This window comes from Lipotes vexillifer, unplaced genomic scaffold (assembly GCF_000442215.2).
Source record: "Lipotes vexillifer unplaced genomic scaffold, Lipotes_vexillifer_v1.1 scaffold4, whole genome shotgun sequence".
Taxonomy (NCBI): Eukaryota; Metazoa; Chordata; class Mammalia; order Artiodactyla; family Lipotidae; genus Lipotes; species Lipotes vexillifer.
Window position 1 is genome coordinate 612,405 of NW_006785876.1, and position 15,119 is coordinate 627,523.

General features: G+C 39.4%; 1 protein-coding gene across 3 annotated transcripts in view; it reads right to left on the reverse strand.

Annotated features, from left to right (window-relative positions):
* The window catches only part of BTBD9 (BTB domain containing 9), a 424,705-nt gene that overhangs the window by 322,573 nt on the left and 87,013 nt on the right, over positions 1-15,119 (reverse strand). Inside the window, exon 5 of one of the 3 annotated variants that reach the window (XM_007458167.1) lies at positions 11,292-11,315. The exons of the other annotated variants lie outside the window; for them this stretch is intronic. Within the exon in view, the coding sequence (XP_007458229.1) occupies positions 11,292-11,315 (24 nt within the window). The remainder of the gene's footprint in view (positions 1-11,291; positions 11,316-15,119) is intronic. 3 annotated transcript variants of the gene reach the window in all.

Here is a 15,119-nt window from a genome sequence, read left to right on the forward strand (position 1 = left end):
GGCTTACTATCACTTACAAACCATGGAGTCCTGACTAATACACTAGCCTAAGGTGATAAGAACTGTAGACAAAGAAAGATGGCCACTATAGCATTACTTATAAGAACAACATGCAGAAATGACTTGATCATCAACAAAAGAGAAATGGTGAAAGTTATGGTGTATTTGATGACATGAAATAATACTCAATAAAGTTTTAAATGAAAATCCCACAAGATTATATATAACTAATACATATGTGTGTATACACACACAAACATTATGATATAATTTTATGAAAAGAAAAAATAATCTTAGAAAAAAGTTACATGAAAATATACAAACTTGTCAACATTGGTTATCTCTGGGTTTAGGATTATTAGTCTTCAAATTTATACTTTATTTTCTAAGTTTTCTTCAATAAGCATATATTACTTTTAGAACAACCAAAAAAGAGGTTAAGTCATTTTTAAAAAATTCACTGCTATTAAAAAAGGCTTTTTAAAACTATATCTTATGGTTTGTTTCCCAGGCACCATTTCTACCATAAATATTCTGAATCTCATGAATGTTCGAAATCTTCCATTCATTCCCCAAGGGCTGGGAAGCAGGAGCCCAATAATTAAGATCATGACCTATTAAGTCAGACTATGTTGGTCCAAATCCCCAACATGCCCTTACAAAATGTATGTTTTTGGGCAAATTAGTTAACCTTTCTTGTCTTAATTTCTCCATCTAATAAATGGGGAACTAGTACTTACCTTACAGGTTTATTTGAGAAATAACACTTGTAAAACACTTAAAATGGTGCTTGACACACAGGTAGATGGTAACCACTGTCATTACCACCCTCATGAACACTTTGTCTGATGATCTTGTTTCCTACCTTTATAGCAGAATTTTACTCATCAAGCATTATAAACTCACTAGTTTTCACTGCCTCTCTGTTTTTACACCTAGCCTGCCTTCTTCCGTTCAGTCACACCTTTATATATATTTCCAAATACCTGCTAGGTGTCCAGCACTGTCCCAGGCACAAGATGCCACGGCCTAAGAATGTGGGTCTCCTCCTTTCTGAAGCTAAGCCACAGGCTCCACCTGATCTTTCCCATCTGCTCTAGCTCCTTGCCAGTTCATCCCACCTCCTTCCCCCAGATCTTTAATCTCTCCCTCCCCACTGGCTTCTCTCTCTGCCTGAACATCTTCATTTGTACCTATTAGAGCCACCATACATTTCTTCTTCCTTTCACATCCATGCTTCTCAAATAAAAGTCCCAAAATCTGTTTTCTTACACCCTACTGAAACTTCACTTACCCTAGTGGCCTTATTGCCACATACAGTAACTGTTTTAGGCCTCGTTCTGTTTGTCCTGCAGCACCTAACACTGCTGACTATGCAGTCAGTTTGCAAATTCTCTTCTCTTCTTTAATATAAGTTGTTAACACCATCTTGGTTTTCTCCCAATTCTTTGGTTGCTCCATCAAATTCCCTTAAACCACATGTTCCTCAACGAGTAAGTCCTGCTCTCCCTATTTCCTCTCTCTCAAAGATCTTGACTCTTCCCATTGCTAAAATATTAGCTCTAATGAGATGACTGCTGTATTTCTAATTCCAGCCTTGACTTCTCTCCTGTCAGGCCTTTCAATCTAAGCATGCCGCCTGAAAAATCTGATGTTTCACCCACAGGCTGCTCCCTATTCTGATTTTCCCTCTGTAGTTAAAGATACCAAATGAAGGGAGAATACACACTAGGTAGGAGAAAAATTCTCAAAAAAGAAAGGCAGGCAAATCCTTTCAATTTTCTATCATGATGCCTCTTGCAAACATCTCTTTCTCGCCATTGTTACTGTACCCATCCCAGTTCGGGCCTGTGCACTGGCTACAATGTCACCTGCCACCACTCTCACCATCTGTCTCCACCAATCCAGCAAACTACGTCATATCAAAATTAAAATAATGCTTGTAACCTACCACCTACAAAGATTAAATCCAAACTCCTGACAATAACACTAAAAGTCTCTGAGAGCTGGGCCTAAGTCTGCCTTTCTGCCCAGCGTTTAAATCCTCATGTTTCAGACAACTCTGAACTCACAACCATTCTGGTCAGTGTCCTCTACACAGCTTACAGCCTCCCTGCCTTGCCTGCACAAGCCTCTCCACTCCTGTCAGCTTTTCCAAATTCCATCTCTGCTTCAAATCTTAGCTTAATCCACCACACAATCTTCCAACAGCATTTTGGTTTATAGTGTTTTCCACTATTATTATTATCACATCGTGCTTTCTATGTATCAGGTGTTGTTCTAAACACTTTATACTATATATCAACTAATTTAATTTAAATCTTATAATAATGCTATAAGATGGGTGCCATTATTATCTGTATTTAACATATGGGGAGGCTGAGGCACAGGAAAACCAAGCAATTGTCTAGACTTACAGCTTGTGAGCGGCAGGCCCACAGTTCACATCCAGGCAGTGGTTCCAAAGTCTGTGTGGCTCCAGCCACTGTGTTCTGCTGCCTATCTGGAATTCTTTAGCAGTTTCGACTACATAGCTCATTTGTCATTATAAGCTGTTTTGAGACATCCAATTATTAGGAGTTGACAGGATATATTTATGTTTTTTCTCCTCAACTAATCACTTAGGTGAACCTTCACTACTTAGATTTCTCCAGTTACTAATCACTATCAATAAATATTAGTTTATAGATTTGTTAAATAAAAAATATAAGGGGCTTCCCTGGTGGCGCAGTAGTTGAGCACCTGCCTGCTAATGCAGGGGACACGGGTTTGTGCCCTGGTCTGGGAAGATCCCACATGCCGCGGAATATCTAGGCCCGAGAGCCACAACTACTGAGCCTGCGCGTCTGGAGCCCGTGATCCGCAACAAAAGAGGCCGCGATAGCGAGAGGCCCATGCACTGCGATGAAGAGTGGCCCCCACTTGCCACAACTGGAGAAAGCCCTCGCACAGAAACAAAGACCCAACACGCAAAAATAAAATAAATAAATTAAATGCCACTGATAATTTTAAAAAAATATATATATAAGAATGTGACAGAAATAAGAGTATCTAGCTAAATTTTTTTTTAAAATAAATTTATTTATTTATTTACTTTTGGCTGCATTGGGTCTTCGTTGCTGTGCGCGGGCTTTCTCTAGCTGTGGCGAGCAGGGGCTACTCTTTGTTGCCGTGCACAGGCTTCTAATCGTGGTGGCTTCTCTTGTTGCGGACCATGGGCTCTAGGCACTCAGGCTTCAGCAGTTGTGGCTCATGGGCTCTAGAGTGCAGGTTCAGTAGTTGTGGTGCACAGGCTTAGCTGCTCTGTGGCATGAGGGATCTTCCCGGACCAGGGCTCGAATCCGTGTCCCCTGCATTGGTAGGGGGATTCTTAACAACTGTGCCACCAGGGAAGTCCCATAGCCAAGATTTTTAAATCTGGGAAGTAACTTCAAACCATTTCCAAGTATAGAAGGTTTATTTTTTTTAAAGGCTGGTTATTGGGGGAGTTTCCATTTCCACATGGTAGAACATAACCATAAATATGGAATATCAGGAAAAAACTTTTAAATGATTCTATATTATGAAATGCTATAAGATAGCCTGAGGAATTTCTTCTCTTTAGGATGACCAAGCATAAAATATGCCTAGAAAAAATTATGTACTCTTGCCTAAAAGTAGAGAAACGGATTATTAGACTAATGAGCATATTGCAAGGCTTAAATAAATCAATGTTTATTTAATAAATGGATGAGCTACCTTGACCACAAAGTTATCTAAGTTGTCTCCTGTAGAACACGAATTTTATGCAGAACTACATTCCAGTAAGTCCAACATTATAAGTCTTCTGAAAAATGTACACACTGACTAAATAACATGGGGTTATTTAGTTCCACCCATTCAGAAACTAGTTTTAGTTTGGGCAAAGCTGATATTCATCTTGATAGTATTTAGGCAATTTTTTCAGTTATTTCTTAAAGCCACTCTTGCTTGATAAACACTATTAAATAAAGGCACAAAGAGGCAGTCTCTGCCCTCTAGCTAAAATTTGCAGCACTCATAATGAAGACATGATTCAACAGAGATCAGAATAATTCATTCCCTCCCTCTGTCCCTCTTTTCCTGTCTCTATATGGAGCTGGTAGTACTACAGTATCAAACAAGTGCAAGGCAGCTAAAAAATCTGGCGATCTTGGCAGTGTCCAGGTGACCAAACCCTTAGACTCACCGTTAGTGAAATTAAGACTGAAGTAGCCACTAGAATGATTTCCTAATTTACAATAAAAAATACTTTGTCACATGGGTGAAAGAATACATGCTGGCACAATCAGCAGATTCCATCCCTGTAGTTAAACCACTTAAATAGAAGTCAAAATCATAATCAGAAACTAATTTCCTAGAGAAGGAGGGAATATATCACTACAATTTCCAACTACTTTTTTTTTTTTAATCATGATAAATCACTTTCATAGAAATCAGAAATATCTACAGATTGCATGACTGGTGCATTTTCTCTATCTACGGAGAATTATATGGGAATCAGGAAGGTGTTTAATGAATCTGTACTCCAGAATGGACAGTTAGGATTCAATTGAACAAAGGCATCAAACTACAACAGTCTTACAGTTGGGACTAGAAACAACCACTCCCCTAAAAGGGCTTGGATATGCTCACTCAGAATTGATCTCAGTGAATTTCCTTTTATTATCCTTGCACAAGTGGCCAACAGGCCTTCTGATAGACATTCTTTTAAGATATATAAATAGACACAGATTATCAAAGACTCCTGTAGGGCAAAGAGCAATTCTATCAATTTCTGCTGAATTTGCAGATCTAAGGTATCAAGTTAATCTTCCACTTTAACAAATGGGCAAGCCTATCTCTTTCATTTTTATTCTTTTTGAGAGGTGGAAAGGGGGAGAGTTAGGGAAAAGTGCTTCACTTTGAAGTGACATTGAATTTTATGTTATAAACAAAGAAAACATTAGATATAAAATGAAGTGGGAGACCTTCAAAACTTGTTCTCCCCTCTTCAGCAAATTTTAGCTGGTACATGGCTACCCAACTGAGACTACATTTCCCAGCTTCCCTTGCCAGTAGGTGGGGTCAGTAGGCAAGTTCTCACCAACAGAATGTGAATGGAAGTAATGAATTACCTTCCAAGCTTTGGTCTTAATACATTGGGTGCGCACTCCTCTGCTATCATGGAGTCCACCAGAAAAATCACGGAAGTCACACCTAAAGGCTGGCAGAGTCGCTTTGCCAGCTTGCATCCCATGAAGTCATGAGGAAAAGATTGCCTATCAGCCCTAGACTGTTAAGTGAGAGAAAATATTTATCAAAGTCATTGGGTCTCTTTGACAAAATAGCCTAATCTGTACCCTTACTGATAGAGATATGGATAAAATTAAACATCAGAACTGCATATTAGACCCTATAACCACTCTTAGTAAATTCATACTGAGGTACCCATTTGGCAGAGAAAGTCACCCAGTATGAATCTATTCCTACATACTTGATGCCTAGGAATTCATTAGTTTCTTAAGATAAAAAAAGCAATGGCTGAGTCCATAGTATTAAACCCAAAAGATAAGAAAATTACAAATACTTTGGGGAAATAAAGGGGTTTCTGAGGAGCACATGTATTGTCAACGCTAACAGTAAAAAGCAAATGGGAGTGGGAGGAGAGGGAGAGATGATAAAATATTCATTCTGATTGATAAAGTATTCATTGTGTTTTTTTTTTTTTTTTTTTTTTTTGATTTTACTATGTTTGTCTTTTTTTTTTTTTTTTTTTGTGATACGCAGGCCTCTCACTGTTGTGGTCTCTCCCGTTGCAGAGCACAGGCTCCGGACGCGCAGGCTCAGTGGCCCAGCCACTCCGTGGCATGTGGGATCTTCCCGGACCGGGGCATGAACCCGTGTCCCCTGCACCGGCAGGCGGACTCTCAACCACTGTGCCACCAGGGAACCCCTCATTGTGATTTTAACTCTGAAATCCAAGTACATTTCAGGAGTGACAGGTGGTATCTACATAACATTCTTTTAACATTTCTTATATACAAGCAGGAGTAGTTTTGATATATAAAGTTATTATCTACATCAGTTTTTTAATCTAAATTTACTAAGTCTACAGCCTATTGTTTAGCAACTCTTTAATCACTTGTACCACATTTAATATCAACTATTAATGTCAACAACTAATGTTCTTTTAACTGTTTGTATCTTAACTCAACTGAATATTATCAACATCAGTCTTACTTAAATGTATTTATTCCTCTAGCCAAATGAACTCAGGGTTAACACTAATTTCCAAGATGGGCAGAAGTTAAGTAAAGAATCTGAGGCTCTGGTGCCTGAATTTCTTTAGGACAGATGGCCTTCAAAGTATTTACAACCAAATGACCACTGTTCCATCAAAAGTTACTGTGCCACAGCCAACTTTTGATTATTTATGTTAACTGAAGGCAGAAGCACAGATGATCAAAAACATTCTGCAAATCACTTTTAGTTGACTTTGAAATATCAATTTTTTAAAGAGATTTATTTGATTATCTTTTTCTCAGGATAACATGAAAAATTACTTGCATTCCCTGGGTACAAGCCAAATGATAGGAGCATAACTGGTGGTTGGACCAATTCAATGTGGGTATAAAAATTCACCACAAATAAAATGGAAAGCAGTCCAATTATAAGAGATAAATGAGACTTGACTACAGGTATTAAAAATAAGATATTTTAAAACATGATTCTCGGTTACTTCCGTGGTGGCGCAGTGGTTAAGAATCTACCTGCCAATGCAAGGGACATGGGTTCGGGCCCTGGTCAGGGAAGATCCCACATGCCACGGGGCAATTAAGACCGTGCACCACAACTACTGAGCCTGCGCTCTAGAGCCTGCAAGCCACAACTACTGAGCCCACATGCCACAACTACTGAAGCCCGCATGCCTAGAGCCCGTGCTCCGTCCGCAACAAGAGAAGACACTGCAATGAGAAGCCCATGCACCGCAACTAGAGAAAGCCCACACGCAGCAAGGAAGACCCAACACAGCCAAAAATAAAAATAAATAAAATAAATTTACTAAAAATAAAAACACGATTCTCTATCAGGCTCTGTATGGAATTAGACTTACAGAGATGCAACTAAAGAGAAATTTTGTGCTATATTAGAGTTCACAAGCTCAGGGAAATAAGTATTTCCAGAAACCCCTTGGTGGCTGGACTGCCAGTCTTAAGGGTTCCTCACAGACTGAAGGGCATGGATGTTGATGCTATTAGTGCTTTCCTCTCAAAAGTTAAGAGTTTTTTATTAATATCTATAATGAATAGGACACATGGAGCATGTGCATTGTTATATGTGCTCCAGATTTTAAAATGGGTCTGAAATCTCTCAGGAGTCAGCAGTATAGTAGAGGCACAGGCACCAAAACATGGAAAAGAAGAACTTTTCCCTCCACTACCTCGTTCCTGTGCCAGTGTGTCAAAAAACCTTTTGGCTTGGGTGAAATTCCATCTTCTGGCTTTGTTCACTGCCTAAGAAATTTTTAGCATTTAGTAAGTGCTAAGTACTAATACACACAGTGGAGGTATAATAAATTAATATGAAATGCTCCACAGTGGGGCCCATTTTATGGATTAATCTAGGAGCCAGGCTAGTAATCCAAGAGCCATTATTTTTGATAAATTGGTTTGTATTACAATAAACCTTATTGTATTACAACAGATTCACCGACTTACAGCGTGTTGCACCTTGCAAATCCCAAACCTATAAAGCATTTATTTTTTATTTAAGATTTATAAAATCATGTCCATCTTAAGATGCCTCCAGGCATTCATATGGTATAAAAGCAGATACAAAATTCTAACAAAAAGAAAAGCCAGGCTCTGTTCAGATTTGCTTTTGTTCTTTTTTTAAGCACTAAACAAAAGCAGTATATCTTATACCTGAAGGTCAGCCTGAAGGACTAACTTTATAAAGATTTATAAAATAACGAGTATATCTCAAGAAAGCACTGCTATCTCTGGACACCAAAGACTTGGGCCAACTAGCAAGAAAGCTTTGGAGGTGCCTCACTGGAAGCAAGTTTTAAGACACCGAAAGGATTAAGTACAGATTTAAAAAAAAATAAAACCCACTACTCTGAATTTAACTCCAAGGCAAAACAGAACTGTGAGATATCTCCTACTGTGTTCTATGACGCTAAATGCTGGAGTGGCGACACTGCACATAACACCACCCTCACGTGGTCTGTACTGAGCAGGTCCTTCTTTCACATATAATCACAGCTTGATCAGAAGGATGGCAAGTCAAGAAAACACAACAGCTCTCTTAATGTTGGACAAAGGTGAAATGGTAAATAAAAACTGAATGACAATGTTTCTGGTAGTGTCCAGTGAAAGACTCCTGAAGGGAAATGTGTATTATTCATATTTATTCCGATTTCTATTTTCTGACCTCCCAAACTACTCCTCCAATATAAAATATCACAAAAGGATGTCAGAATAATAGAATGTCTGAACATACTGAAAATAGTAAGATTCACGTTTGTTTGGGTTTTGTTTTACTATTATATTACCTATGCTTTTACAATGCTTTGCATATAGTAGGTGCTCAAATATTTGAGGAAGGTGGGAGGAAGGCCAAGAAGGAAGAATTCAAACAGGAGAGAATTTTATAAGTAGAGCACACACATAAAGGCCAACTATAAAATTTTCTGGGACTGACCCCTCCCTAAAATCTCCACTTGAAATCAGTCAAAGCCCTGCTTTCTTCCTGTTCCTAGCAAGTTTAATATAAAACCAGACATTTCTTCTGGTTGTATACGAGTAACTCCTCCTTGTAAGTTAGAATTCCTGAGGTTCCCAGAATCACTGTCACACTAAAAAAATAAAAGCAGAATTTATTTTCTCAAGCAGGAAACAGAAATTTAACTACATATTTAACCCATAAGTTTATATACAGAGTATATAGAGAGATGGTTAACAAGAGAATAGTTATGACTCTACAGCTGGACACATGCCCTCTTCTCTACTCTCTCTCAACGCCTCACCCTAGTTGAGCTCATCGGCTCCCATAGCTTCAACTCAGCTGTAGTCAGTAATTCCCAATTTATCTCCAATCAAGACCTGTTTTCCATGCACCAGTCCTTTACAACCAACTCTCCCTGGAAATCTCCATTTGGATGATTCACAGGCATCTCAAACTTAAAAAGTCTTAATACTAAATGTTTGGTCTTAACTGCACACACAATCTGCCTTTCCCCAGATTTCCCTACCTCGGTAAATGGACCACTATTCACCCATTTGTTCACGCCAGAAATACAGTGCCAAGAATGAGGCCTCCCTCTTCCCTCGCCATCTCCTACATCTTCCACATCCACTCTATCATCATGTTTGTTGATAGTACCTTCAAAATATATCTCAATCGCTTCTGCTTTTCTGCATCTCCACTGTCATCGTCCTAATCTAGAGACTGCCAAATGTCGTCTATGGGACCTTATCCTACCTGCAAGGCTGTTCTGTTTGGCCCACTGTATTTTCATAAACTATTTGGATTGGTTGCTAACATTTATAAATTGAAAGGTTTAACAAAACAATTTGGATTCCTGGCTTCTCTGAGAAAATTTAAAGATCTGGCAACACTGGGTATATAATTCCACTTGCTCTACACTAGATGGGGCTCAGGAGAGGCTACCCCTCTGCCCTCTGGTTTCTTTGCCAGCCACCTCTTGACTCCCAACACTTAGGCCAAAGGAAAATTCCCATTTATCAACGTAGTTTCAATATTATTGTTTATATGGGTCTGCTACATACTTTTACACTGCGTGACCACTGAAAGCAAATGAGTATGTGAACCTGTTCCAGTACAAGTTTCCATTTAAAATTTGAATCAGATCATATCACTTCCCTGGTTAAACTTTCTAATGACTTCCAACTGACTTAAAATAGAAATCTAAACAATTACCATTGCCTAAAAGGCCCTGTATGATCTAACCTGTTCAATTTCATCTCCTGCCGCACCCCTCACTCACCAAGCTTCATCTGTACTATCCTTTTTTTTTTTTTAAATAAATTTATCTATTTTACTTATTTATATTTGGCTGCATTGGGTCTTCATTGCTGCAGGCAGGCTTTCTCTAGTTGCAGTGAGTGGGGGCTACTCTTCTTTGCGGTGCGCAGGCTTCTCATTGTAGTGGTGTCTCTTGTTGCAGAGCACAGGCTCTAGGCGCACGGGCTTCAGTAGTTGTGGTATGTGGGCTCAGTAGCTCTGGCTCGCAGGCTCAAGAGCACAGGCTCAGTAGTTGTGGTGCACAGGCTTAGTTGCTCTGCAGCATGTGGGATCTTCCCGGACCAGGGCTTGAACCCGTGTCTCCTGCATTGGCAGGTAGATTCTTAACCACTGTGCCACCAGGGAAGCCCACTATCCTTATTTTGATTTCCTTTCCCAAGGTGGAAGACTCTTCTCATAGATATCTACCTGGCTGGTTCCTCGTCATTCAGGTTTCAGCTCAAATATCACCTTCTAAAAATGTCTTTTCTGACCATAGAATATAAAGCAGTGTCTCCCCATAACCCACCTTCATTTTCTATGACCTTGTCTTATTTTCTTCACAGCAACCATTGCTTTTTAACATTATCTTGCTTATTTACTTATTACATATATCACCCTTCTAGAATGTAAACTCCATCACAGCAAGAACCACAAATGTCTGATTTGCCATTCTAACTCCACTGCTTAGCATTAGTAGTAAATATCTGTCAAATAAATAATATACTACCATAATAGCCCTCACAACTTTAAATGGGCTCAGTCAACACCCATTCCCAACCTCTCTCTTATTTCTACTAATCTAGAAGCTAGCCTCTTTTGCAGCTTGGGGTACCATATAACATGGTTCAGTCATTCAACAAATATATACTACAATTATTCACGGTGCTGGGATTAAACAGTAAAAAACAAAACAAAAACAAAAAACGAAACCCTGCTTTCAAGGAGCTTATAATCTAGTAGGGAAAAACAGACAATAAACAAAATAAGTTAGTAAATTATACAGTATATTAGAAGGTGATGAAAGTAAAGACAAAACAGTGGGAAAGAATAAGAAGGAGGGGCTTCCCTGGTGGTGCGGTGGTTAAGAATCTGCCTGCCAATGCAGGGGACATGGGTTTGAGCCCTGGTCCGGGAAGATCCCACATGCCACGGAGCAACTAAGCCCATGTGCTACAACTATTGAGCCTGCGCTCTAGAGCCCGTGAGCCACAACTACTGAGCCTGTGCACCTAGAGCCCGTGCTCCCCAACAAGAGAAGCCACCACAACGAAGAGCAGCTCCCACTCGCAGCAACTAGAGAAAGCCCACGCGCAGCGACGAAGACCCAACACAGCCAAAAACTAAATACATAAATTTATTTAAAAAAAAAGAATTTAGTGAATGTGTGTCAATGAGTGTGTGAGTGTGTCTGAGAGGTGGGCTGCAATGTTAAATAGAATGGTCAAGAAAGGGCCCACTGAAAGGGTAACATCTGAGGAAAAACCGGAAGGAGGTGAGGAAGGAAGCATTCCAGGTAGAGGGAACAACAAGTGCACAGATCTCAAAACAGGAGCTTGTCTGGTGTGGAACAGCAAGAAGGTCAATGTGGGTGAGGCAGAGTGATGAGGGGAGACAGCTGTAGATGAGGTCTGAGAGGTGGGGGGACCCAGGGTCATATAGGGCCTTGCAGACAGCTCAAGAACTTTGGCTTTTACCCTGAATGAGATGAGGATTTATTGGAAGGTTTTAAGAAGATTTTGATTTATGTTTAAAAGGGAACACTTCTCTAGGCTTACATAGTAGTGTGAACAGACTAAAAAACCACTGAATTGTACACTTTTTTAAAGGGTGAATTTGGGAGTATGTGAATTATGTCTTAATTAAAAAAAAAAAAAAGAGCACTGCAGGGTCTAAGAACAGACTATAGGACTGCAAGAGTGGAGGCAGGGAGACGAGGTGTTAGGCCACTATAATAATCTAGGAGATGGTGGCAGCTTGGATCAAGGTAGATGAAGTAGGTATGGCAAAAGTGGTTCCAATTCTGGATATATATTGAAGGCAGGACCAAAAGGATTTGCAGATGGATTAGATGTGGTATATAAGAAAAAGAAATGTAGGGTGACACAAAGGTTCTAGCAAGTGAGCTTTCCTGATACAGGTGATATAGGTACTACTCCTTCCTGTTCGTCGTCCTCCTTCTTCCTGCCTGGAATACTGACAAGGGCCTGGAGGCAGAACAGACATTTGGTGGCCTACAGAGATGAGCATGAGGACAATGCCAACATTGTAAGGATATCATAATGGAAAGGAAGAAACAGCCTAGCTCCAGAAGGCATTATTGAACTGTATACCAGACTGCCAACTTCCTGATTTACTTTATAAGAAAAATAAGTACCCTGTGACTTCCCTGGTGGCGCAGTGGTTAAGAATCCGCCTGCCAATGCAGGGGACATGGTTTCAAGCCCTGGTCCGGGAAGATCCCACATGCCGTGGAGTAACTAAGCCCGTGCGCCACAACTACTGAGCCTGTGCGTCACAACTACTGAAGCCCACGTGCCTAGATCCTGTGCTCCACAACAAGAGAAGCCACCACATAAGAAGCCCGTGCTCCAAAGCAAAGAGTAGCCCCTGCTCGCAGCAACTAGAGAAAGCCTGGGTGCAGCAACCAACACCCAGCGCAACCAAAAATAAATAAATAAAATATTGTAAAAAAAAAAATCTGAAAAATAAGCACCCCAATTACTTAAGTTGTGGTTCATAGGGTTTCCTGTGATTTGCACTACAATGCATTCTTAACTGATAAATAGTAATCTTTTTTTTAAATATACTATGTTTTGTTTTGTTTTGACCATTTTGATCATCTTTAAGCACACAATTCAGTGGCGTTAAGTATATTCAGCATGTTACACAATCATCACCACTATCCACTTCCAGAACTTTTTCATTATCCCAATGAGAAACTCTATACCCATTAAACAGTAACTCCCCATGCACCACCACCTTGAGGCCCTGGTAACCTCTATGGTACTTTCTATCTCTATGAATTTGCCTATTCTAGGTGCTTCATATAAGTGGAATAATACAATATTTTCCTTTTGTGTTTGGCTTATTTCACTTAACATAGTGTTTTTAAAGTTCATCCACGCTGTAACATGTATCAGAATTTTATTCCTTTTTAAGGCTTAATAGTATTCCATTGTATGTACAGACCACATTGTGTTTATCCATTCATCTACTGATGGACACTTGGGTTGTTTCCACCTCTTATCTATTGTAAAAAATGCTGCTATGAACGTTAGGGTACAAGTGTCTGAGCCTCTGCTTTCGATTATTTTGAGTATATTCTTAGGAGAGAACTGCTAGATCATATGGTTTAACTTTTTATTGTTTATATGTTTAACTTTTTATACATATTTTTAAACCAAAGTTTTTAAATTAAAATATTTATATGTTTATGTTTAACTTTTTGAGGAACTGCCAAACTGTTTTCCATGGCAGCTGCACCATTTGACATTCCCATCAGCAATGCACAAGGGCTCCAATTTCTCCACATTCTTGTCAATAATTGCTGTTTTCTTTTTTTGTTCATTTGTTTTTGATTAACAGCCATCCTATTAGCTGTGAAGTGTTATCTCATTGTGGTTTTGATTCACATTCCCCTAATGACTAATTATGTTGAGCATCTCTTACTGGCCATTTGTACACATTCTTTGGAAAGATGTCTGCTCAAGTCCTTTGCCCAAAGTGATCTTCTGAAAATGCAAACCTGCTAAAAATTCTTTAATAGTGTCTCCTTGTTCTCCGAATAAAGTTCAAAATCCACAACACAACCTACGAGGCTCTATGAGACCTATCCTTAGCTCACTACCCCAGCTTCACTTTGTACTTCTATACCCTTGTTCACTTGTTCCATCCACACTGCCCAATTCTTCGCTTCTCTCAGTTCTTTGAACCCTTTTTCCTCCCCCTATACCTGGCTACCCTCCTTGTCATTCCTCAGGTCTCAAGCTAAACATCATTTCCTCAAGGAACACCTCTTTTCCTTCATTGCCCTTATGATGTGACAAGTAAAGTGATACAATTATCTATGTAACTGTTTATTTTTAGTCTCCTCCTCTAGAATATAAGCTTCTTAATGGCAAGGACTTTTTCCGTTTTATTAATAATATTACCTGGCACACTGTAGGCTTTCAATAAATATTTGTTGAATAAATACATGAATGAAGTTTCTCTCCCATTGTGAAAAATTTGCTAAGTTTTAAGGAGTTTAAAAAAATTATTCCTGGGCTTCCCTGGTGGCGCAGTGGTTGAGAGTCCGCCTGCTGATGCAGGGGAGGTGGGTTTGTGCCCCAGTTCGGGAAGATCCCACATGCCGCGGAGCGGCTGGGCCCATGAGCCATGGCCGCTGAGCCTGCACGTCCGGAGCCTGTGCTCCATGGCGGGAGAGGCCACAACAGTGAGAGGCCCGTGTGCCGCAAAAAAAAAAAAAAATTATTCCTAGCCACAAAGTAATATTCCAGATTTTCAAATTTTGCAGTGTAAATTATATAAAATACTATTATCCCCTTATTTTTGACAATTATTTAGTTACCTTTGATTCAGCATTGTTTCCTTGTAGCAAATCTATAAGTACACTGTTCTGTAGAAATACATCAGAAATATATGTTTTGCTTTCAGTAAGAAGTGATGGAATTATTTCAATTTCACTCATTTTCACACCACCAAAATGGTATAGATTTGCCAGGCTGAAACAATTCATTTCCCTTTCATTTACACACTTCTCTGTGAAGGCAGCATGAAGTATGCCATAGGAATCATCTCTCTTCAAAGCCTACTACATATGCTTTGTAATTTACTGGAGATTGAAATCATCAGTAATCATTTCTTCCTTTTCTCTTGTCAGGCTAGAGTCCTTTTTTTAGAGCTTTCTTTTCAGGTTTTGCCAACACATTTCTTAAAAGTCATTTTCCTTCTTCTTTTAAAATGAAAATGTGCCAACAAAGTTCAAAATTTTTAAATAGTGCATTCCTAGATGACATCTTAAAAAAAAAAAGAGCAATTTCAAAGCAAAATTCTTTTTTTCCCAATTCAGGCATTTATCTTTCCCT